Source organism: Laetiporus sulphureus, assembly GCF_001632365.1.
Source record: "Laetiporus sulphureus 93-53 unplaced genomic scaffold LAESUscaffold_60, whole genome shotgun sequence".
Taxonomy (NCBI): Eukaryota; Fungi; Basidiomycota; class Agaricomycetes; order Polyporales; family Laetiporaceae; genus Laetiporus; species Laetiporus sulphureus.
Window position 1 is genome coordinate 167,128 of NW_024468569.1, and position 22,523 is coordinate 189,650.

Consider the following 22,523-nt stretch of genomic DNA (forward strand, 5'->3'; position numbering starts at 1 on the left):
AAATCGTAGAAAAACTAGGACCAGTCACATATAGACTCAAAATGCCACGACAATACGGCGTTCATCCAGTTTTTCATGCGTCCAAGCTCACGCTCTACCACAAAGATGAAATACCAGACCGCACTCTCAGACCCTGTCCTCCTATCAAGAAGAAGACTGGCGAAGAATGGGAAGTCGAATACATAGTCGACTCTCGTGTCATTCATGGCAAACTACAATATTTGGTGCATTGGAAGGGTTATTCTAAAGCTGAGGAAACTTGGGAACCTGCAGCAAATTTGAAGAAATCTCTGCATCTCATCAAAGAATTTCACAGAAAATATCCTGACGCACCTCAACCAATATCTCTCATTGATACAACTCCGGTCGATGGCGTTTTTCCACTCAGGAGAACAGGTCAAGTCTACGACCCCGCCACTGATACCATTCAGATATACGATCAGGATAGAGATGATTGGGATCATTTTAGAGATCTTCAAATCACATTAGACAATCCAAATGCACATGCACCAAAATATTCCCATGAAGATGATGCTGGAATGGATTTAGCCGCATCAGAACCAACAACCATCCGAGCACACTCAAGAGGATTGGTATCCACAGAACTTCACTTTACGACACCTCGAGGGACCTATGGTCGAATTGCACCATGAAGTGGGTTAGCTGTCAAAGGCATCGACGTAGGTGCTGGTGTTATCGACAGAGGATACACAGGCGAAATCAAGATTTTGCTAATCAATAATACAAATGATGACTTCACAGTCAATTTGGGTGATCGAGTTGCTCAACTTATCATTGAACGTATTATCACCCCTGTCATTTCACTGGTTGATTACCTCAAACCCTCAGCCCGAGATCACCGTGGATTTGGTTCAACAGGTGATAATTACTTCCAGAAACCACGCAAAAAGCCAGATTCGGGAGGAACTGTCTAGAAGGGGGGGTACTGTCACAGATTTTCACATTTTCACCTCTGCACGTGACCAAGACATCATTTGACATCAGCACTAGGCTGTTCAGAAAGGAACGAACCGGTACGTGAAGTACTAACAGTCCTAGACGCCCCGAAGGTCCAGGTCTAGTCACATGACATATCACGTGATATCCACACATGTGACAAGTAGCGCTGGTATTAGGTAAGCCTAACTTATACAGTAATATCATCTCACCTAGAAGCAACGGTCGGACTCCGGAAGAATCCAACGAAGGGGATACACGACACCGGAGATATGTCCTTAAGGGGATATTAGTTCACATGCACGAGGTAGATAGATACCACGCCACCGGAGATGTAGCCATTACAGGCAATACCATTCCCATGGTCTTACTAAGTAGTTCGGAGGTTCAGCATGCATGACACACGTAGTCTGACAGGTAGTGGTAACCAATCAGACAATGTCCATTAGCTAGCGGTTCTGGGGTATCAGGGTATCAAGGGTCCCTCCGCTCATGTATATAAGCCAGAGCTCTGAGATGCATAAGTCCCCCAGACTTATTCTCATCTCTGCTACGCCTTTCCATACAGTGTTACCAGTGCTCACTTGCAAGGCACTGCTTTACCTTGATCATCTTTGTGTCCATCCTTACGTCGACAACAGTCAGTAAGTATTTGATCATAAGGTCATAGGCTTAGTCGGCGCTCTGCGTCCTAAGTTTGTGATAGCTTTACTACAGCCTTCATTTCTGCCTTCTTCAACCCTCTTCGCACTGTCTCTGCATTAACAATCCTCCCAGTAACATCTCCAAGAGCTCTGGCCACAGCAGGAGATGTGGTAGCCTTGCCAGTCCCAATAAGTCGAGTAGCATAGCGACGATTGGCAGTAGAAAGAAGGAAAGGTTGTCCTCCTTTAGCCTTAGAAATGGTGGGACAGTGTGTGGAGCATAGTTTACTGATGGTAGAGTAGTGTAGACCAGTCAAAGCTTCAATTTCTCGAAGAGATTTGCCATTCTGAAGCAAAGCGATGACATGGTTGACAGTTTCAGTAGCAACAGCTTTTGGCATGATGTTGGTTGAGTGTGAAGAGTTGTGTATGGCTGTTTGTACATTGTTCATATTGAAACATGAATATCAATCAATATTCCCACAAATAACCCTGTCAACACATCAAGAATCACAATTTTCTGATAACTTGTGTGCGTGCCACAAAACTGTTGATAAGAGTGACTCTCAAAGATTAGTAAATATCTTGAAATCAAATTTGATAAAAATATGACCAAAACTGCGTTAGAAGGCCATGATGATATGCTTTCCAATGAGTTCTTATACAATGTAGTTGACCCATTGGTTGAGGAGATATTCACTATACAAGTCGAAGTGAGCAATCTTATCAACAGTTTTGTGGGTCACTGTATGCTCACGTCGCTTGATTATGTACTTCCTCGCGGCGGTGCATGGTGAGTAGTTGGTGTTTATTAAATGGTCTATGCTCTGATTTTGACATTCGTTTACAGCGCTTCTCGCTATTAACATGTTCTTATTCGACGTGCTCTGTTTCTTTATACCTCAGCCGCCAGTTGCACATTCAGGAGACGTCTCAGAGTGTGCACGGTCGCATCGCTCAATTGGTTACTGCTCTCCTCCGGTTGGAGATAGTATTCATAGGTCATGCATATGCTCGACGAATGATATACGTGGATTTTCGCCTCGATACAGATTGCCTGTCCTGCTGTTGTTGGCTTTTGGGACCTGGGAGGCACTGTGGGATAGCAGTGGACCTCAGGGGCATCAGAGCTGGGTACAGGGGCTGCAGGAATGGCAGCCGAATAAGCACCGGGTGTGCGAGCTGCGCCGCCTGCCCTGAAGTGGCATGGTTAAAAGGGAGGTAGTTAACGTAGCGTTACCTTGCTCATTTGTACCCAAATCCCAAGTGGTGTCACGAGTTATTGGACGTGGCACCGGTCTTGGCTGCCGTTGTTCAACACAAACGAGCCATCGATACTCTGGGACTCTCCATTATACTCTGGGCTCTCATCTAGTCAACCTGGGCTGACCTTCTTCGACGCAACCAACACTGTGGTGCCATGCACCAGGCCATTCAATGTGCAAGCATGAGGGGTGCATGGTGGGCAGTGTAGAGAGGAGGCGGAGGTTGAGGGGGCACTGATACAAGGCACTGGGATAGGGTGCATAGCATCTGTTGGAGAGTGGGAAGGGGAGAGGGGGCTGTCCTAGCCCGGGCGTGATTGTGAGCACAGGGCATGGTGGGAGGGACCCAGGATCCTTTGGGGGAACCTCAGGCTGTGCGTGTCGAGAAGGTGATGTGGATGCAAGACCACACGTGAAGTGCCGGACCTGGATCAGGGGGGCGGGGCACATGGACAAGAGGGGCTGAGGCTGGGGCGATTAGCCAGGGCTGAGGCAAGGCAGTGGGCGCAACTGGGCTGGGTTTGGCAGCGAAATGCGCAGGGTGATGTGGGCTGGGCTAGACATGGCAGGGCAGGCATTGGGAGGAGCGCCTGGGCCCTGTAGCCAGGGCGCTATAGAAATGCAGCAGAACCAGGGAGTGCCAGTTAGGGTAGAAGGAGCTGCAAACAAGGCTGGTTAGATGGCTGGCTCGAGGGGGCATGTTGGCTTTTAGGGCCTGGGAGGCACTGCCGGATAGCAGTGGACCTCAGGGGCATCAGAGCTGGGTACAGGGGCTACAGGAATGGCAGCCTGATAAGCACCGGGTGTGTGAGCTGCACCACCTGCCCTAAAGTGGCATGGTTAAAAAGGAGGTAGTTAACATAGTGTTACCTTGCTCATTTGTACCCAAATCCCAAGTGGTGTCGTGAGTTATTGGACATGGTGCCGGTCTTGGCTGCCATTGTTCAACAGCTGTCTCATCACTTGTCAGTGATGTTCAGAGGTACGCAACCTGTGAGTTCCCTTGATTCCACGTGGTCCTCGAACGTTTCATCGATCATGCTTGACGTGCCTGCCACTGCCTTTATTGTTCTTTGCTCGTGTACTTCCATTGCACAGTTTGACCGATCTCGCTCAAATGCATCATATAGGAAGAGACCATCAAAAATGTGCGGTGATTGGTTTGGAGTCTATTGTTCGGGCATCGATGTAGTTTGGCTTGTGTGTCTGCCATTGCAGTGTTCGACTTTGTACATGATGGTTTGCATGAAGTGAGTTCAGAAGGGATCTGTATGATGTACTGGCATCTGTTGGATCGATTTCCAGTTGTAAGCGGACAGCTTCGACGCACAGAAAAAACTAGGTACTTATTCGCCAGTGTTCATCATTGTGACTTACCTGCTCTGCGCAGTGAATTGGAATGCATTATTATAGACATGCCGTTGAAAGATCTGGTGCACAGGCTCAATTTTGCATCACTTGTTTCAGTTGCAACTGCACATGGACTAATTGCTCCTGGGGGTGAGTGGACATCCACAATCGTCATGAACGTGATCACCGCTGACACCATCATCCCTGCATATTCGACTCACATTCAGCAACACCTTGCCTTTTGCTCTCCCACCATCAAAGGTACCCAACTCAGAGTCGCTGCAAAGGGGAAATATCAGGGACGAGAATTCACCTTCTACGATGGGGGCCAATCCTCTTGTCATCACTGGGGCAGCCCCGACTGGCAACATCTCTTCTTCGACAGCAGTTGTTTGAGCCTTGCATTCAATAGCATTCGCATCCAACCCCCTGAACTGGTGTCAGTCTTGTGTTGCATGAGTGATTCGCGGTGCAGTGATTCATGTATGGTCAGAGCAAAGGGACCCATAGTGTTTGCCAGTTCAGTAGACGAGATAATGGCAGCATTCGACAGTGTAATATGAATGACATTTGCGCATGCCCAGTGCGACGGGCCTCTTTGTTATTTGGAACCGGCACCCGACGTCTCTTCACCCAAGTCCAACATGTTGGAGGACCCGATGCCAAAGGCATCATGGGCTCGTGACTCGGTCATGCTTTTACGGTGCTGCTACATATCTTCATGGCAGACATGATGCGATTTATCAATGTGGGAAATTGTGTGTGAATGTCGACTGATTTCTTACACATGCAACAAACATTTGCAACCATGGCATTTCATGTTGAAAATGTTTCACTTTGGCTGTGAATGTGCACTATTTGCCGTTTAAATGCTAAATTGGCAAAGCTTTGCCACAAATGTAAGACATCAGCTGACATTCCCACACAATTTTCCACATTTATAAATCGCGTCATGTGCTTCGAATAATCGTACTTACTGAGCTCACGCCTGGATAGACATGATTGCTTGGGTCAATCAGAAACGGGCAACCGGTAGCCGGCACGCTGCCGCTATACCCAGAACGTGTTGCGTATCAGTTGCGCACCGCCTGTGAGTGCTAAATATTCAGACTTACTCTCAAATGATACTCCAGAATTTCAATGATACTCTCAGAGTCAATTCTGCTTCGTCACAGAAGTCGAACGAATTGCCACTCGCCGGCATCCGTGTCTTGGAGATAGGACAGGTAATTGCAGGACCATTCTGCGGACAGCTGTTAGGGTTCATCTTGTGCTACCTATATTACGTGCATTCTTGGTTGATGGCGGCATCACTGGCAGGCATTTCGGAGCGGAGGTCGTCAAGGTTGAGCCACCCGGTGTGGGCGACCCCTTGCGCGTTTGGAGGGAACTGGACGTGGACGGGGTGAGTCCATGGTGGAGAAGCATCGGACGCAACAAGAAAAGTGTGACAATAGATCTACGGAAGCAAGAAGGACGAGAGTGCGTATGCTTCATAGCGCTGACCGAGCATTCCCGCATGTGGATATATCCGCCCGTAGGTTGGTAAGGAAATTAGCCATAAAGAGCGACGTGTTACTCGAGAATTTCAAGCCGGGAAGTACGTTTTCGACTTTCGGACAAACGTCTGGTTCTCACAACAATCTCCCTGCAGCGCTCGAAAAATGGATATTGGGGCCAGCAAACCTCCACCCGCACAATCCCTCGCTCATTTTCACTCGCGTCAGCGGCTACGGCCAAACGGGTCCCTGGTCCTCGCGGCCGGGCTACGCGTCGGTGACCGAAGCAGAGTCAAGATTTAGGTACGTGAACGGGTTCCCCGATCTTGAGACGGGCGCGATGTCCGGCCCGCCTGTCCGCCCGAATCTCAGCATAGGGGACTCGGTTGCGGGGTTGCATGCTGCTTTCGGGACGGTGAGCTGCAAACAGTGTGTGTCAACATCAATTGACAGAATGCGTTTGTGAGCGACTAGGTCTTGGCGCTGTTCTCGAGACGAGCGAGAGAGGCGAAAGGCCAGCATGGAGGCCAGACTGTCGACGTGAGCTTACTCGAAAGGTCGGCCTTTGGTTTTCGTTTACTGTTACTTCTTTAAATCTGCCTACATACACAGTATGATCAACCTAATGGAAGGCGTCATCCCAGAATATGATCGCAAGGGAAAGGTCCGTACTGGTGATCTTGTACTACTTCACACAGAACTAAGCATGGACGCTGCAGATCCGCGGGTCCTCAGGCTCCTCCATCACAGGCATCGTCTCAACGAACGTCTTCCCCTGCAAACCATCTCCAACCAACCTGCACGTACCTTCCTACATCGTCATCGGCGCGAACGCCAACTCGATGTACGTCCGGCTCATGAGCGCCATCGGACGGCCGGACCTCACCGGGCCCCACTACGCCCGCAACCAGCACCGCGTTGCGCGGCAGCAGGTGATTGAAGACGCCATCAGCGCATGGACGCGCGAGCGCACAGCGGAGGAGGTGGAAGAGGTGCTTCAGGCGGTCGGCGTACCGACAGGGCGCGTGCTCTCCATCAAGGAGCTCGTGGAGAACCCGCAGGTGCAGGCGCGGGGGATGCTGGAGGACCTCCCAGTGCGCAACCCTAAGACGGGCGAGGAGTGGACGGTCAAGGTGCCGAAGATGGTGCCGTTCCTCGAGGGATGTGAGAGCAAGACGCGATGGGCGGGACCTGAGCTCGGCCAGCACAACCATGAGGTGCTGGTAGAGGAGTTGGGGCTCAGCGAAGAACAGCTGAACAGACTTCAGGCTGATGGAGTTATTGGCAAGTGCTAAATGAGGGGACTCGGAGGAACGTCCTCAATGAGACTACGCAACGGCTCAGCAAGCTAGCCCATCGTCAGGACACTGGCATTCAGTGTCTCTAGACTCATCGTCATTACTCTGAATGTAACTTAGCGTGAGTGAAGATACAACATAGCACATGCTCACGGACATCAAGTATGCAATGTAAAATCCTCTACATGGTATGCAAATTAGACTGCTTGAAGAAAAGAAAACCCTATGTCGGTACCATCGCAAAGCATATTATCGTGCTTCAACCCTTCATGCCATATCCAAGTCCGACCTAGTCCGCAGGGACAAGAAAACTAGCTAGAACCCATCCAACGTCATGTGCACAGTTACGGACCAATAATAAACAATCCTCTCCATCGTCAACATACAACGGCAGGTCCTGGTGTATCGACGGATGACCTGCCTCCTTGAGCACGTCATATACGTCACCGACATGAAGAGTGAAGAACGGGAGATCTTGATAAGACACACCAGGCGGAGGCTCGCAAGGGTGAACAACCTGACATGAGTACAACACTTCAAGCTGGTCGCCGCTGATGCTCGGTCCTCTGCTTGCGCGCCGTGAAAGAACAGAAGGTTTTGTGAAGGTGGGTTTGATAGGTGATGGCATGGGTGACAGAAGCCCTGTCGCAGGCATTGACGGCGACCGATGTTGGCGCGAATACAGCGACGCTGTATCTGGCTTGAGCGCCTCCGTCAGCCGCCGTTTGAAGGATGGTTTCCGTGAAGGACGGCCTCTTTCCGAGTCGGGAGGTCGCCAATCTCCCTTCTCATTGTTGCCATTTTGAGGGGTGTTCGCGTGGCGATCGATGATCCGACTCTGAGAATACGACTTCTTCAGGGGTAGCGGCGCTGGTATTGGCTTGATTCTCTGTCGCAGATATGTCGCCTTCTGTGGGGAAGAGCCCAACGACGTCAATGTAGCGGTGTAACCAAATGCAATCACTTTTGGATCGACGCTATTGGCGCTATGACTCGCGTCATGCCCCGATTTACCTGACTTGAAGGATTTGGTAGACTTCTTCGACCGCTGACTTCCGTCGGAATTCTGTCGCTCAAGACCACGCCTACTGCCAAGGGCACCCAGGTCCACAGATCGCACGCTACGAGCTTTGTTGCTTACGGGTGTCTGGAGGGAGAGAGAAGAGGGCGAGCTCGGTGTATCGTTGAATGGATCAAACGAGGTCATGACAATTACAGTCGAGCCATTCTCGCTCAGGTCATCTTCGAAAGCCTGAGCAGAGCCGTCCGACTTCGTCCGCGCCGCGTCATGCCCATGCGATTTCTTCTCTGGTTGTCGCAGGATGTTTAACCCCAGCATATGTACCTCTACGTCGCCAAATCGCATCCACCAGACTCTGAGAGTCTCAGCAGCACCAGCATTCATCTCTCCCTCGACTTTGAGCGCGTTCCAAAGCAACAGCCAACGATCTCGTACGCTGCCCCAGAAATTGGCTTGCCAGTTTGAAAATTGCAAAATGCACAGTGTAATGCCTTTGCTCAGCAGCCCGATGTATGGTGGAAGTTCTGCAGCTAATTGTGCGCGCAGAGCAACGTAGTACTGCGATGCTTCGACAAGATGTGGAGGCGGTCGAGCTTTTGAGACTTTTAGATTCAATAACTCTGCATGCAACGGCTCCAGCGTTTGCATAGCTTCGAGCAGACGTAAAGGTGCCAGGGTTGAATCCACCAATTTCGCTAATTCGCCTAGAAGCCGCTCCTTGACGATTTCCATGATGTCTTTGCAAAGCGACGGGATTTCATGCGTCACGACACCCATAAAGGCATCGTATGCCTCCGATTCCCCTGGTTGCGTAACGCCGATAGCTTGTCCAAAGCTTGTGGACCAAGCACGCAGATGTTGCATAAGGATTTCCACCGCACGACACCACTCGACAGCTTGTTTGGCAAAGTTACGAGCATAGGATTCGTGCCGCTTCACCTCATGGCCTAGCTGCATCACCTGCTCCGCTTCCTTATCAGCCTCACTGCCTTCCTTCACCTTAAAGGACCTCTGGCTGAGGGTCTTCATTCGTCCCAGGCTAACGGAAGCAGATATGCCAACATTAAGACCCTTCTTCTTCGGCTTAGGCTTCGGATCACTGTTCCGCTTGATTTGCGGCCCAGAAGGCACTCCACTCAAAACTTCCTTGATAACCTCCCGTCGCCTCCGCTCCTCATTTACAGTCCTGGCAACTTCCTCCATTTTCTCGCGGGCGAGCTTCAGCTTAGCGATATCGGGATGCGACTCCGGCGTTTCATCGATGATTGCGCTAAGCAGTAGGGGATACTTCAGCAGTCGCTGGACCGGTTTGATGAGAAGCGAGGGCAAGTCCCATGCATGTGTGAGATTCGATGCGAGATTGTGTGACTGAGCAAGATACTCCTTCAGCGCCGGAGTCTCTGGCAAACTGTTCAGATGCTCCAGCGCAGTTGGGTGCTTCGTAATGTACGGCAGGTACAAGGGTTCCAGAATGGGTATCTAATACACATGGTTAGAAGTACGACACGCGATAAAGACACGCACTTACATTCTCAAGGAACAATGCTCCAACATGGTCCTCCCCTGTCCCAAGCTCTAACACAGAACCCAGAGCTTCCTCTATCTTCTCTGTGAATGTATCCGCGAATGCTGCAAGTTCTGCAACGTTGTTGAATATGATCCGCGCGTCTTCGGGGGTCATTGCTGGTCCATTGATCGAGCCACAGGAACTGATGGATGAAGCGTCCGACCGCAGGGATTCGGTGCATGAGGACGGGCCGGACGGAGGAGGAGTGGGCGGGGCGGCATTGAACGGAGGTGGTTGGCCTGAAAAGCTGTTAGCACATACAGCGGTTGAGACCATGTCACTTACCTAGGGCCAATGGAATGTGGATGTCCCGAATCAATGCCAAGTCGGATGCATATGCACGCTCCGACGACAGCAGCTCCTGTAGCGCATGAGTCCGTTTTGATACGGATGTTGATGTTGACAGGAGCGACGAAGCCGTCTGGGACTGGTCTTCGCGCTGAGGCTCCTGATCCTCATCATGTGCAGATGTAGAGATGGACGGATCTGGGGTTATGGGCAGAGGCTTGTGGGGAGTTGGCGGGCGGCCCATACGTGCAGGCTTCACGGAGGGCGTCTGGGAGGGTGTGAGCAAGCCAGAGAGTGAAGCGAAGCTGTGCGAGTGCGACAAAGGCATGTCGCCAGTGCCTGGTGCGGAATCAACCGTGTCGATTGTGAGGATGGATGCAGAATCGCAGCGCGCCTGCACTTTCGGGCGAAAGGGAGATCGCGGCGGTGGCCGAGGCGGAGAGGCGGGGTCGGGAGACGAGGGAGGGGTAGACCAAGATGCACTCTCGGACGTCTCTGTAATGCTCGCGGAGAGCCGGAATGTCGATGGTGGACCTGTTATGCCCACGCGGCGGGAACGAGGCTCCCTAGCGGGTGACTTCTCCAAAGCAGACTCCTGTTCAGAACCAGCATCCATATCCGAGGTGGAAGGAGGATATCCGCGCTCAGGCCCGTCACGGAACCGCGGTGTACGTATCTGCCACAGCTTCAGTTTGGTGTTCCGCGTTGGTCAGGATTGTTCTGCTATGTAATGTGAACAGAGTACTGGTGCCGGCGTCGAGAAGAGCAAGGAGTACCCGAGACGCACTGCAGAGAAGTATCGAAGTCTCCCTTGTTCCGTTCAGTCACCGCTTGAAATTGGCCAGACACACGTGCAGGGCATGCGCCTGGAAGCAGTGCGAATCTCGCGTGCAGATACGGTAGGTGGTCGTCGACTAACGTGGTGCGCTAAAAGGTGGGATCAAAGGTAATCAGACTGCAGGTTAAAGCCTTGAGGACTGTGTCGAGCCTGCGAAGTGCAATGCAGCGCAGACGGCCGTGGAGACAGGAGAATGAGGAGGAGAGGGACTTATCGGGACTTATCCGCCACTCATCCGATAGTTTAGCCTATCATCAAAATTGGTGCAAATAACGCTCGCAGCGCAGAACATGGGCAGCGCATATCGAGAGAATATGTACATGCATTCAGAAACTAGCGAGAATGCGATAGCTCAGCGCGACCTTCCAGTAGGAATGACGACGACGTGCACTATATATTAAACGAAACATGCTAACAAGGCATGTTGTGCACACTGCTCTCTTCTTCACTCCCGGCTTTCCGAATGTCAACCTCCGCAGAGGGCTCCTCGCCGTCCTGAAAGGATATGACACTGTTGCACAGAGTTTGAATGCGCGCGGGTCCTCCACGCATAAGGTTAGGTGAGCAGCATATAGCTTACGGAGAGTTGAGTGTGTCCGAGAAAACGCGGCACCGGAGCAGGCTCGCGTTTACCTCCTGCCTCAGTCGCTCGGTGCTAACGTTCTTCTGGATGTCTTCACACAGCGCGCGCCCTCGACGAAGCCGCATAGGCGCGCCGGACAGCCAAGGTGGCTCGCCGACGGGCCTGTTCTTGAGGAACTGATTCGCACGCACAGTCAGTCCGTTCTCGTTCTCCTTGGAATACTCCATGAGAGAAGAGATTCCGAGCCCCTGTGCACCATGCGCGTCTGCGACGAGAATGTGCTGGGTCGACGCTGGGTGGCCCTCTGAGCTGCTCGACGGCAGATACCGCGGCGCCAATCGATTCGTGCCCAAATGTAAGATGCAAGGGAGATGAATGGAAAGAGCTTCGGTGGAGATTGGGCGCCACGGATAGCGTTCAGGCACACATGCGAGGAGAACAATTTGAAACCGATTTTCCCGACTTTCCCGACTATTCCACGCTGCATGTACGTCAGTCCAATTCACAGGCGGCCAGATGCTCGCATTGTGCGCACCTCAGCCGCCATCCAGATCTTCGGCTTCCCCATCCTTTCTATTGACACCAACGCGAGGTTCTCTCTATTGTCAGTCCCAATTCTGGGCTAACAGCTGCTTCTCCGGCCTTCCAAGCCGCCACGCAAGGACCGTGCATCCGTCGTCTCATTGCCCTAAAGCAACCTTGCTGCGGGCATTCAGTGCGACGACGTCGAGCAGCCCGATATCAGCTGACCCGCACATCTTCAAGGACCTGTGACAAATCAAACTTGCATGACTCCAGAAACATATCGCGGTAAATGGATATCTGGCGAACGATATGCGTGGCCAGCAGCCGTCCGTTATTCATACCAATCTGCAGGCGCTGTTAGTCACTGATTGGCTGGACGCAGCTGGAACGCACCTCATAACGAGAACTCGAAAGCTCGACACCGGTGACATCGTACGTGGCTGGTGGTAATGAGAGAAAGAACACCGTGGTTCGCCAACGCTTGCTTATCTCTGTTGCATGACTAGGGCGACGACGATCTCCCTTGATAGCATAGGCAGATAGGGAGCAATATGGTGCCGTCCTTACAAAAATAACCTGGGCTGCCTAGCTCGACGAGATGCAGATATACCACTAATCGTCCTCCCAGGAATCTCACCGCAGCACACCATGACTTCTCGGGCTTGATATACGCATCGCCATCGACCTCATTGTTTCCTTCACGAAAAGCACTATTAGGCACGAACATGATGCAGGACTATAGCTGAACGAGATGACGCAGAGGAGAAGTATAATATCAGTTTAGAGGGATAACGATCTGGTGAGCCACGTGGTGCCATTGCACCATGAGTGGCCTTTGGTGCGATGTGAATTTAAGCGCCGCGGCCGCTCTCCATCTGACTATCGTTAGCTGAGCGATGCTCTATATAAGAACCCTGCTCATCAAATTATAAGCATAGGTGACAATTATATGTATATATCATCTGTTCTGATCTACTCGGTAGTTATGAAGTCTAGATTAATCCGAACATATTGAACACGACTATGCTGGCACTGCTGGTCATGGAGATGGCGGCTCGTTGCTCAACAGTTCGATGGGATTGCCGTCCTTGTCGACAGGCCACAAATTGTTTTTGAAGAGACAGTTGGGGTCATACTTGCGTTTGAGTTCCGCCAGGCGAGCCCAGTTCTTGCCGTAGCATGTCTGAGTGCGAGACGGAGGCTCGTGTCTTGCCAAGAACTGCCCATGACCCCGGTCAACCAACTAACTGCAGACCGTTTGGGGTTCTCACTCACAGAAGGGTATGGTCCACCTAACGCAACACTTCTTATGGTGCCATCCATCCACTAGAAGTCATGCTGTTAATTTCCGTCCATACCACCGCGTGAAAAAAGCCACCATACCTCTTCCGCAGAAGCTATGCAGCGTGGGTCGTCGATACCCATCTCCCACTGGTGCAGTGCAGCAACCGTCCACGTCGCTTCCCGTTGTTCCTTCGGCAGGCACGTGTCTTCAAAATCTGCGATCGCTCCTCCAGACAGTTCGAAAAGCCACGCTAGAACGCGATCAGTTTCATGCGATGCGGCGGCATGGCTGCGGCGAGTCATGCAAGAGTGGTATGGCATGGCACTTACTACAGCCAATCGGAGTGTTAGCGAACTGTATGACGGTCTTGTTGATGACCTCGTCTGGCAGGGAGTGTATGAGCGCTGAGCGCATGAACCACTGCCTTCCCGCTAAGGCGAAGATTTGTCAACAGAAAGCATTCAAGCTAATAAGGAATACAGCGAACCTTTTCCTCTCAAGATCTGAGCGACGCTGTCCTGCTGGCTGAGATAGCTCTTTTCGTTCACTTCATTAAGGATACAGCGCTCGCCATCCCAGCTGGAAATCGCGTTGAGATACTCCATGCCCTGCTCCTTCGGCCCAGCATAGCACATTTGGATAACGAGAAGCGAGTCCTTATCAGCGGGGCCTGCTGTGAGAAGCACATTTACGTAGAGCTCGCGCGGTGCTCCTTTGATACAGTCACGGAAATGTTTGATGAGAGATGCTGCTGTTGATCGATGGAAACGGCTGTGCAAGAGGCGAGATACGTCATACACTGTATGCGGATGATAACATTGTAGTTAATAGACTTACTAGATCAAGTTGCCAGCAAAGACAACGGGCACTGGGAAGGCGCGCACTTTGTATCGCGTTGCAATGCCGAAGGCAGGGCCTGCTCCACGAATCGCCCACCAGAGTTCTGAGCGATTTTGTCTTCATGAGTACGATTTGCATTCACTAAGCGAGCACGAACACTCACCCGGTTCGTCGTCTTTGTTGACAATGACGATCCTCCCGTCCGCTAGCACCATCTCTATCTCCACCACATTATCAATGCTCAGACCGTACATCCTGCTTATGAATCCAAATCCTCCAAGAAGCAGGATCGAGGATCCCACCGGGTGGGCCGACCTGTCATATAACTTGAGTCCAACCACTAAAGCCGTTTATGCTCAGACACGTACGATGGCATGTGATACGGCACTACGCCATTTTCTCGCAGGCCCGTTACCGCACTGAACCCCTCGAGGGGATGTTCTGCGGTATACATGTCCACCTCCTTCTGGCGCATGCCCGCACCCAATGTAACGTAGGCATGCTTATGGACCGGTTGTGCGGGAGCCATACCCACCAGCTGGCCGTGCGGCGGCAACATCTCGGACGACATCACGAACGAGCTCATATCCATGCGTGCCGAGTAAGGCCCAGGAGCAACGAATGGCGACAGCATGCTAGGTCCGGCGCCTGCGCCCCATGCACCTTGAGCGCCCATGGAAGAGGATGGTGGAGGCGTCCAGGTCCCCATGTTTGAGAATGTTCGCAGAGCGAACAGTGAAGCTGGCGTTGCTCCGAAGGGGTTTGTGCTAGTGAGCGTCAGCGGAGGTGGTTGAGACGAACCGTTAGGCAACATGTATTCGAAAGGATCGGCTGTCTCTGGCTGCGTGCGGACACCACACACTGCGATCTAGTGTCAGATGGAACGATCTCGGCGCCAAGAGGAACAACCTCACCGTCCGGTTGGAGGTCATCTGACTCTCGCTGCTCAGGCTGCTGCGTAGACTCCGCCTGCTGAACGGAAGCGTGATGTTGCTGCGAAGTAGAGGGCTCGGGGGAGTACACGCGCCGTCGATTAGCAGGCGGCTGTCGGGGTTCCTCGCCCTCTTCAGGTGGAAGAGGCGCGCCGTTGAGAAACGTTGCGACGGCCTTTGATGCACCGTCGTACGAGCGCAGGAGGTTGCGCTTCTCCTGAGTGGCTTTCAACTTGGGCAAATCTTCTTCTACTGGCTCCGGACTATCCTCGCGGCGCCGCTTCATTCCAGTGATCTCTGGATTACTTTGACGAGCCGTGGTAGGAGCTGAACTCTCCGCATTCAACGTTCCTACATACTCATTCGAGCTCGTTGCACGACCTTTGCCCTTACTTCCTGGGGGCGACATGTCGCGCATCCTGATCCAGTCGTTGCCTTCTTCTGCGTCAGGCAAAGGAGGTTCAATGTCGCATTCTCTGAGCATAGCCAGGTCAATTATGACATCGCCTGCTACCGCCCATCCTGCGATGCCATATCCACCAGCTTTGACGGACGGAGAAAGGCCGTGCTTTGAGCAAAACTTGACAATAGCGCTGACGTCCTGCACGTCCAGCGGACACGCGAGTAGTTTCGACTGGCAGACCAATTTCCCGTTGAACCCCTTGGAGCGTTCAGTGAATCTGATGTCGGGGTTTTCCAAACCATTTAGTGACCTTGCCCAGTAAGTGCGCAGGATGATGTCGCCGGGGACTCACTCTGCATCAGATGGTTTGAAGACAGGGCCTCGAATGGATACCTTCAGCTCATCGAACAGCTCTCTAGGGAGTGACGATCGAGGGATCTGCAACGTAGCAATTTGATCACGCGGCATTGGGTGATCGACACCTGCCCGTAACCGATAGTGCGCTAGAGGAAATTATCGAGTATAAGACAGAGGGAGCAGCGTCCGACAGGATGCGAAAGTCAAGAGAGTGGGACGTCGCGCGTCGCCCGTGAATCAAGAAGAGGGCGCTGAAGTGGGCCAATTGCAATCAGCGAGTATTATATAGAGCACAAGCCACGACTGTTACGGAAAACTATGCCGCTGTAACGGGAAAGATGCTTAACTAGTGAGAAAATTTTGTGGGGCATCAAACCCTAATCATTGGATGCACTGTGAAGCACAGTTCGGGCAACCAATACAGTTTCTAAGCGGCAGGTCGGAACAGGGGTAAAGGAGCATTTTACGCGACTGCTGACAGACGTCACTGGGGGCTTTCCGGGGCTCTAGGGTCGCATTGTCACCAGTAACCGACAGAGCAGCCGGGCAGGACAATGAAAGGAAACTCACCAATCCTTGCACCGGCGGTACGAACGTCGGCATAAATGACAAGTAATATGGCAAAGGCAACAACCTGCCAAACACCACTCCGGTGTTATGTGGAAATAATGTTCGTCGCCAATATTACTGACACCATGAAGTTGCTTGCCGACATTCGATTTGGGGACACGCTTTCGAAATTACGTAAGCGTTTTCATCTCCGAATCGCATCTAATCGGGAAAATATCGTCAGGCTCTACCCTCTTGCTTCATGCAAAGAGCTTAGGGGCAGCTGCCATGGCATCTTCAGATACTCTTTAGCTATGATATGAGCATTGTGTGTGCTGTAAGAATGCAATGTCACACAGTGGCGATCACACATTGAAGCACGTGACAGATGATGAGTGACTGACAGCCCCAGCGTGACATTGCATGACTGGCACTTTATGCCGCGGTCCCCCCACCCTCTCATGCCCCTTTCTGCTGTACACTCACCGTCACCAGTCAAAGACCCAATGATCATCGATCATCAGTGTGCAAGTCAGGGTTCGACGCACGCTCCGTTACACCCTCGTTATGGTCGTGACTGATGTGAGCCACAGGTGATGTGACATGCGTGATGTTGTGACTGCCTGACAGTTGTCAGTAGTCCGTATTCTACGGGTCGGAGGCTCGTAGATTACAATTCTCGGACTTGAGGGAGCCGGCACTGCATCCGCACGCCCAGGTCCGAACGACCCGGAAGAACTCCCGTAAAATACAGTTATTGCACGAGTTCCGATATTTCATCTCAATACATTCGAGTCCAACGTAAGTACAATCGGAATGCACGCGATAAACGGCGACGATTCATCGGCAAAACAACTTTTAGAGCCGACAGCGGGGCATCTACAGCAAACTCATCCGAAGCAAACGAGGTTTGCGACGGAACAGACCACTTTAATGAACAAACGAGGTGGTAAAGCTCACACGGAAAAGGAATGCCACGTTTCGCGCGAACTCATGAGTTTTCGTGAAAGACGTTGAACAACTTCGTCGAAACGAGAGACGGCAAACTCACACGCCATAGGGGGGACAGGAATCATCACATGTATGCCGCAGAAGCGCGCGCATGACAGCATCCAGCATACGATCGACATGCCTAAGACTCATGCCGTGCTAACGCAGCAAAAGCAACAATAAACGGTAGGCAGAGGAGCGGCGAGAAGCGAAACGGGAAGTTGACAACGCCACCGATTGCATGTAGGTGCCAGAGAGGCAGCATGTTCGGAAAAAACAGTTCCGTCGTATAATAAGCGAGTATCATCGGCAAAATCATGGGAGATCATTGGTAGTTCACATGCAGCAAATACATCAGATCGTCGGCCAGCACCCCCCTTGGACAGACGGGGGACACAACCAAAACCGATAGACATGCGGGCGAGACGACGGCATTCCGCACAGACAGCAAGCGGCGGGCTGGGCAAACAGCCAAGCGATGGACGACGTGAAGCGAGCAGTGACAGACAGCGAGACGTGGGCTGGACAGTCCGCCAAGCGACGGACAGCCTGAAGAGACCAAAATACATGAAGGTTGCGATCGCGACCGAAACAGACAGAGGAACACGAACGATTGCCACAAAGCGGATGGACGACGAAAAAGACAGCCGGACGAGGACAGCGTACAAACCTCAGAGGAAAAGGGGTCGAAGGAGGGCGGGGACTGAGTACTGATGCGCAGATGCCCAGCCACAAACGCGCAAAGCAGCCACAAGCGCGAAAAACGGGGCATTTATTCAGCCATAAAGGTGAAAACGGGTGACGGGTGACGTGCTGATGTATGTAAGACTGGCTTTGCGATTGTTAACTTTAAATCGAATGTCAGAGGCTCGCAGATTCCAATGCTCGGATATCACCAGATTTTGTATGACGCATCGCGCCGCGTCTACCTCTGCAGCCACCGTCGTTCAATGAAAGGAAAACTCACCAATCCTTGCGCCAGCGGTATGGACGTCGGCATAATCGACAAGTGATTTGGCAAAGGCGACAACCTGCCAGACACAACTCCGGTGTTATGTGGAAAGAATGTTCGTCGCCAATGTTTAATACTGACCCCATGGACTTGCTTGCCGACATTCCTTCGGGCAACTGATCTGCTTACGTCGTGTTATTAGTTCCGAAATTGCCTACCCCTAGACACGCTTTTGGAGTTACGTAAGCGTTTTCATCTCCGAATCGCTTCGACCGGATCTAATCGGGAAAATATCATCGGGTCTGCTCCCTCTTGCTTCATGCAAAGAGCTTAGAGGCAACTGCCATGGCATCTTCAGATATCGTTATGAGATGAGCATTGCGTGTGCTGTATAGATGCACACACGTCAGAGGTGATCACAGGTGACCTGCCGAATCAAATCACGTGACTGACTGCAACAGCCAGCCACAGCGTGACATTGCATTCAAGACAAGACTGGCACTTTCATGCCGCGGTCCCAGTGACGTCCCTCTGCCGTCTCACCGCCGCCAGTCAAAGACCCAATGGTCATCGATCATCAGTGCGCCCGCCAGAGTTCGACGCACGCTCCGTTACACTCTCGTTACGGTCGTGACTGACGTGAGCCGCAGGTGATGTGACATGAATGACGCTGTGACTGTCTGACTCATAGTCCGTAGTCTACGGGCCACGAGTCGGAGGCTCGCAGTGGGTTCCAATTCTCGGATGTCCTCACCTCCAAGCTGTCCTGCGGGCCAACCCAAATTCGAACCTCCAATTAGCGCACTTGCCGATCATGCCTCGACGACGGAATGCACATTCTATGTGTTTCATTCGAGTGCTTGCTGCGTCGATTGATCTCTGCGTGGACTCGGATCGCTGGTCTTAAGTTCTCACCTTTTCGAGGACTTTGCTGCAGATCTGAAAATCCTGTCGTAGATCATGGATGGGGCATCGGGAACTTAGGGTGCCCCTGACCGGGGAAAGAAACTCGATATACCATGATCCGGCTGCCTCTTCGGTCACTGCGCGCTCGCTCGCTCGTGCGTCGGCGGTATTAGTGGCAACAACACGTTTTGGTATCGATTCTACAGCGTGATTGGCCACCACGATCAGGACCTGTTCACTTTTTCCTCCCCTCAATTTTTGCAATGCAGAGGCGATCACTGGCGACTTGCTGTCACCTGTCAAAGATGATATGATGGCATACGACTATGCCCAAATGCTCTGCGGTTTCCCACTGCTGCTGCGTGTCGTATAGACAATGCCCAATGCGGGCCGTCCGCGTTGCAGGCCGTTGTGTCTACGTATAGCTCTTGCCGAGAGAGGAGCCATAGGAGCCGTAGCAAGTGTGTCCCATCTTTTAGAACAATATTTGCCTCACAATCGCCGTTAACGCTGGAGACAAGGATGCGAAGCAGGTCCAGCCCATATCTTTACTGATTTCCGCATGGCTAGTTCCTCGGCAATTCTGTGGTTGAGGTGTCTCTTGAAGTCGCAACATTGTACAGTCTCCTCTTACGACGAACATGGCCAGTCCAGGGATTTTAGCAATCGTTGGAATGGCAGTATGACCAGTCGCGACATGAATCCGTTATCAATCACTCAAGGACATCAGATGGCGTAGAAACAGATATTATAAAGACGTTCTGTGGAGATCAATGTCCATGTCCTCGTCAAGGAGAACGTCTGAACCGGGCCAGCCGCACCATAAGCTGCGTGAAATTCATGTGCATAATTTTTCAGGATAATAGCTATGTCATCGGGACAATACAGTCAGAGAGAGTCCGACCACAGCATTCGCTATAAGCGATAATCACGGCAGTAAGTCGCCCGTCTCATCAGACAGCCCATCGCAATTGCTGCTGATTCAAAATACCCGACACTCGGTTCAGACTTGAACTACTCTTTGCTTTTGCGCTCTTCATATGGCTGTTCCTCTCTGCAAGCCTGGGACTTGGACAGATGGTCATGTCGCACACCATACGACATACTGGACCGACAGATCACTGAGCCAGGAACGGTTCGAGAAGGCCCTCAAACGCTGAGACGCAAGGACAACCACCAGTGGCGAAGTCAATCTGTTGCTCAACGTTGAAGCTTTTGTTTTGTCATGGCATGGGAAGAATAGATACACAAAGACATCCTACAAGTACCCGACGGTGGTGTCTTATCCTCTGGGCAATATCCAACACTAGCGTTCCAAGCTGTAAACAATCCAGCTGTGCGCAAGCTTTCACTACAAGTCCTCTGGCATGTACAACCTCAGCCCGGGGAATTCGCCACGATTCTGTCCATGGAACTTACAGTCCCTCGCATTCGCTGCGAATGGGAAATTCCAGGGAGCTCCGGTCATACCCCAGCGTTGCCTCTCCTGATTTCGATATGGCCATTGTCTCTGTAATCCTGTGATCAAGGAGGTCAACATCGACACATCACGCGATCACCCTGAACGGACATGCTCATCCGGAGAGGTGCTCGCAAGCGCAAGGGCTGTGACAGACATTGCATTGCTTCGCCGACGCTAAGCGCCAAACCGAAAAGCCTGGCGGGCCGACGGGCCGGCACCCGCGCCGTGATGGTCGATCATCGAGCGCGGGCGATGCGATGACATAGGAGGGGCTCGCCGGATTATAAAATGCCTGCGACGGGGTCCAGTCGGTCGACGCCTCATCTTAGCTTCATCCCTTAACCTCTGCATCGTCATATCGTTCGCTCTTTTGTCTTTGAGTCTTTCGGGCAGGAAAAGTGCAGTTATGTCTTTCGGAAACGCCATCGCGCTCTCCTCAGGGCAGAAGATTCCTCAGATCGGGTTGGGAACGTGGCTCTCGCAGCCGAACGAAGTCGAGAATGCCGTGAGTCATAATCCCACCTAGGATTGTATTGAACAACAATGACGGACGCGAACGTTGCGTGCGGTGCGCAGGTTGAGATCGCCGTGCGCGGGGGCTATCGCCACCTCGACCTCGCGATGATCTACGAGAACCAAGACGAAGTCGGACGCGCGCTCAAGAAGGTCATCCCATCGGTATGCGCGCGCTCCGACCTCTTCATCACCTCCAAGCTGTGGAACACCTCGCACAAGCGCGAGCTCGTCGAGAAGGAGCTCGACGAGACGCTCGCGCAGCTCGGGCTCGACTATCTCGACCTCTACCGTGAGTGGCACGCGGTCTGTATGTGGTGATTGATTGATGATGGTGTCGGTGGTAGTGGTTCATTGGCCGGTGGCGTTCAAGCCGGGCAAGGGGCTCTTTCCGCAGAAGGCGGATGGCTGGGTCGACCTCGATCTGGAGACGCCGCTGACGGAGACGTGGGCGGCGATGGTGGGGCTGCTCAAGACGGGGAAGGTCAAGGCCGTTGGTGTGTCGAACTTTAGCATCGAGCACATCGAGGGCATCGTTGAGGCTACGGGCGTGTGGCCGGTGCGTTCTGCGTTTCAACGAGGAAGTCGACCGCTTATGCTAAAGGGGGTGCAGACCGTGAACCAGGTCGAGGCGCACCCGCTCCTCCAGCAGGACGAGCTCGTCGAGTTTTGCAGGAAGCACAATATCCACATCACCGCGTACAGCCCGCTCGGGAACAACAGTACGCTGCGCACCGTGCTTACAGCGGTGATGACACCCAGCTGACGTCGTATTTGCAGTGTTTGGCAAGCCGAGGCTGACGGAGTACCCCGAGGTGCGGGAGATCGCTAAAAAGCTGAACGCGACGCCGGCGCAGGTGCTCATCGCGTGGGGCACCCACCGCGGGTACTCGGTCATCCCCAAGTCTGTGCACAAAGGTGGCTGGTCCTTTTTTCTGTCTGCGCGCGCTGTGTGGCTGACAGGTCCTCGCGGCAGACCGCATCATTTCGAACTTTCAGCAGATCACGCTGCCGCAGAGTGACTATGAGGCGTTGACTGCGTTGGGCAAGAAGAACCCGACGCGGTACAATATGCCGTTCTGTTACTCACCGCATTGGGATATCAGCGTGTTCAATGACCCCGCCGAGCAGGGCGCGGCGCACAGGCCCAAGGTGAAGTGAAGCCCTGTTATCGGTATTGAAGCTGGGAGTGGTACGAGAAGAAGGTCACAATGTAAGAATACAGTCGCACCGATATTGATGTAGATAGAGTGGACGAGGGCGAACGTCGTTCGCTTGTCAGAATAAAACACAGATGCGCTAGACATGAGACCTGGTCCTCCTTGCTCGCGGACGCTGTTCCTGGCTCTCTATCGCATCCTGCACGTCTAGCACTCTTCGGAAGAACAGACAGACGGGTGTGGCGGGCAGCAGGTTAGGTCAGGTTAGAGACGTGGGTGCGGCGATACGCACTGCCTGTTGCGTCGACCGGTGGACTCGAGCGGGTGCCGCAAAGAACG

General features: G+C 52.5%; 6 protein-coding genes across 6 annotated transcripts; 3 read left to right on the forward strand and 3 right to left on the reverse strand.

Annotated features, from left to right (window-relative positions):
- Nucleotides 1–2,862: 2,862 nt before the first annotated feature.
- On the reverse strand, nucleotides 2,863–3,379 carry LAESUDRAFT_731189 (uncharacterized protein; the record flags this gene model as incomplete). Its single annotated transcript, XM_040909992.1, has 1 exon — nucleotides 2,863–3,379. A coding segment is annotated over one exon (252 nt), but the record flags the coding sequence as incomplete, so codon positions are not given.
- A 1,958-nt stretch (nucleotides 3,380–5,337) lies between these two features.
- Nucleotides 5,338–7,010, forward strand: LAESUDRAFT_663853 (CoA-transferase family III; the record flags this gene model as incomplete). Its single annotated transcript, XM_040905087.1, has 7 exons — nucleotides 5,338–5,477; nucleotides 5,537–5,698; nucleotides 5,758–5,816; nucleotides 5,871–6,130; nucleotides 6,190–6,272; nucleotides 6,328–6,379; nucleotides 6,435–7,010. The coding sequence occupies 7 exons, from the start codon at nucleotides 5,338–5,340 to the stop codon at nucleotides 7,008–7,010; spliced, it is 1,332 nt and encodes a 443-aa protein (XP_040759227.1).
- Nucleotides 7,011–7,302: 292 nt separating this feature from the next.
- On the reverse strand, nucleotides 7,303–10,217 carry LAESUDRAFT_663896 (uncharacterized protein; the record flags this gene model as incomplete). The annotated part of the gene is made up of 3 exons (XM_040905090.1): nucleotides 7,303–9,513; nucleotides 9,563–9,840; nucleotides 9,887–10,217. The coding sequence occupies 3 exons, from the start codon at nucleotides 10,215–10,217 to the stop codon at nucleotides 7,303–7,305; spliced, it is 2,820 nt and encodes a 939-aa protein (XP_040759228.1).
- A 2,657-nt stretch (nucleotides 10,218–12,874) lies between these two features.
- Nucleotides 12,875–15,763, reverse strand: LAESUDRAFT_739160 (uncharacterized protein; the record flags this gene model as incomplete). The annotated part of the gene is made up of 10 exons (XM_040910978.1): nucleotides 12,875–13,078; nucleotides 13,219–13,370; nucleotides 13,450–13,551; nucleotides 13,608–13,891; nucleotides 13,958–14,063; nucleotides 14,124–14,275; nucleotides 14,329–14,821; nucleotides 14,875–15,197; nucleotides 15,252–15,572; nucleotides 15,648–15,763. The coding sequence occupies 10 exons, from the start codon at nucleotides 15,761–15,763 to the stop codon at nucleotides 12,875–12,877; spliced, it is 2,253 nt and encodes a 750-aa protein (XP_040759229.1).
- Nucleotides 15,764–20,264: 4,501 nt separating this feature from the next.
- Nucleotides 20,265–20,724, forward strand: LAESUDRAFT_731195 (uncharacterized protein). The gene has a single exon (XM_040909993.1). The coding sequence runs from the start codon at nucleotides 20,280–20,282 to the stop codon at nucleotides 20,571–20,573; it is 294 nt and encodes a 97-aa protein (XP_040759230.1). The 5' UTR covers nucleotides 20,265–20,279; the 3' UTR covers nucleotides 20,574–20,724.
- Nucleotides 20,725–20,917: 193 nt separating this feature from the next.
- On the forward strand, nucleotides 20,918–22,185 carry LAESUDRAFT_663886 (Aldo/keto reductase; the record flags this gene model as incomplete). The annotated part of the gene is made up of 6 exons (XM_040905089.1): nucleotides 20,918–21,016; nucleotides 21,088–21,316; nucleotides 21,372–21,583; nucleotides 21,638–21,746; nucleotides 21,805–21,942; nucleotides 22,001–22,185. The coding sequence occupies 6 exons, from the start codon at nucleotides 20,918–20,920 to the stop codon at nucleotides 22,183–22,185; spliced, it is 972 nt and encodes a 323-aa protein (XP_040759231.1).
- Between the last annotated feature and the right edge of the window lie 338 nt (nucleotides 22,186–22,523).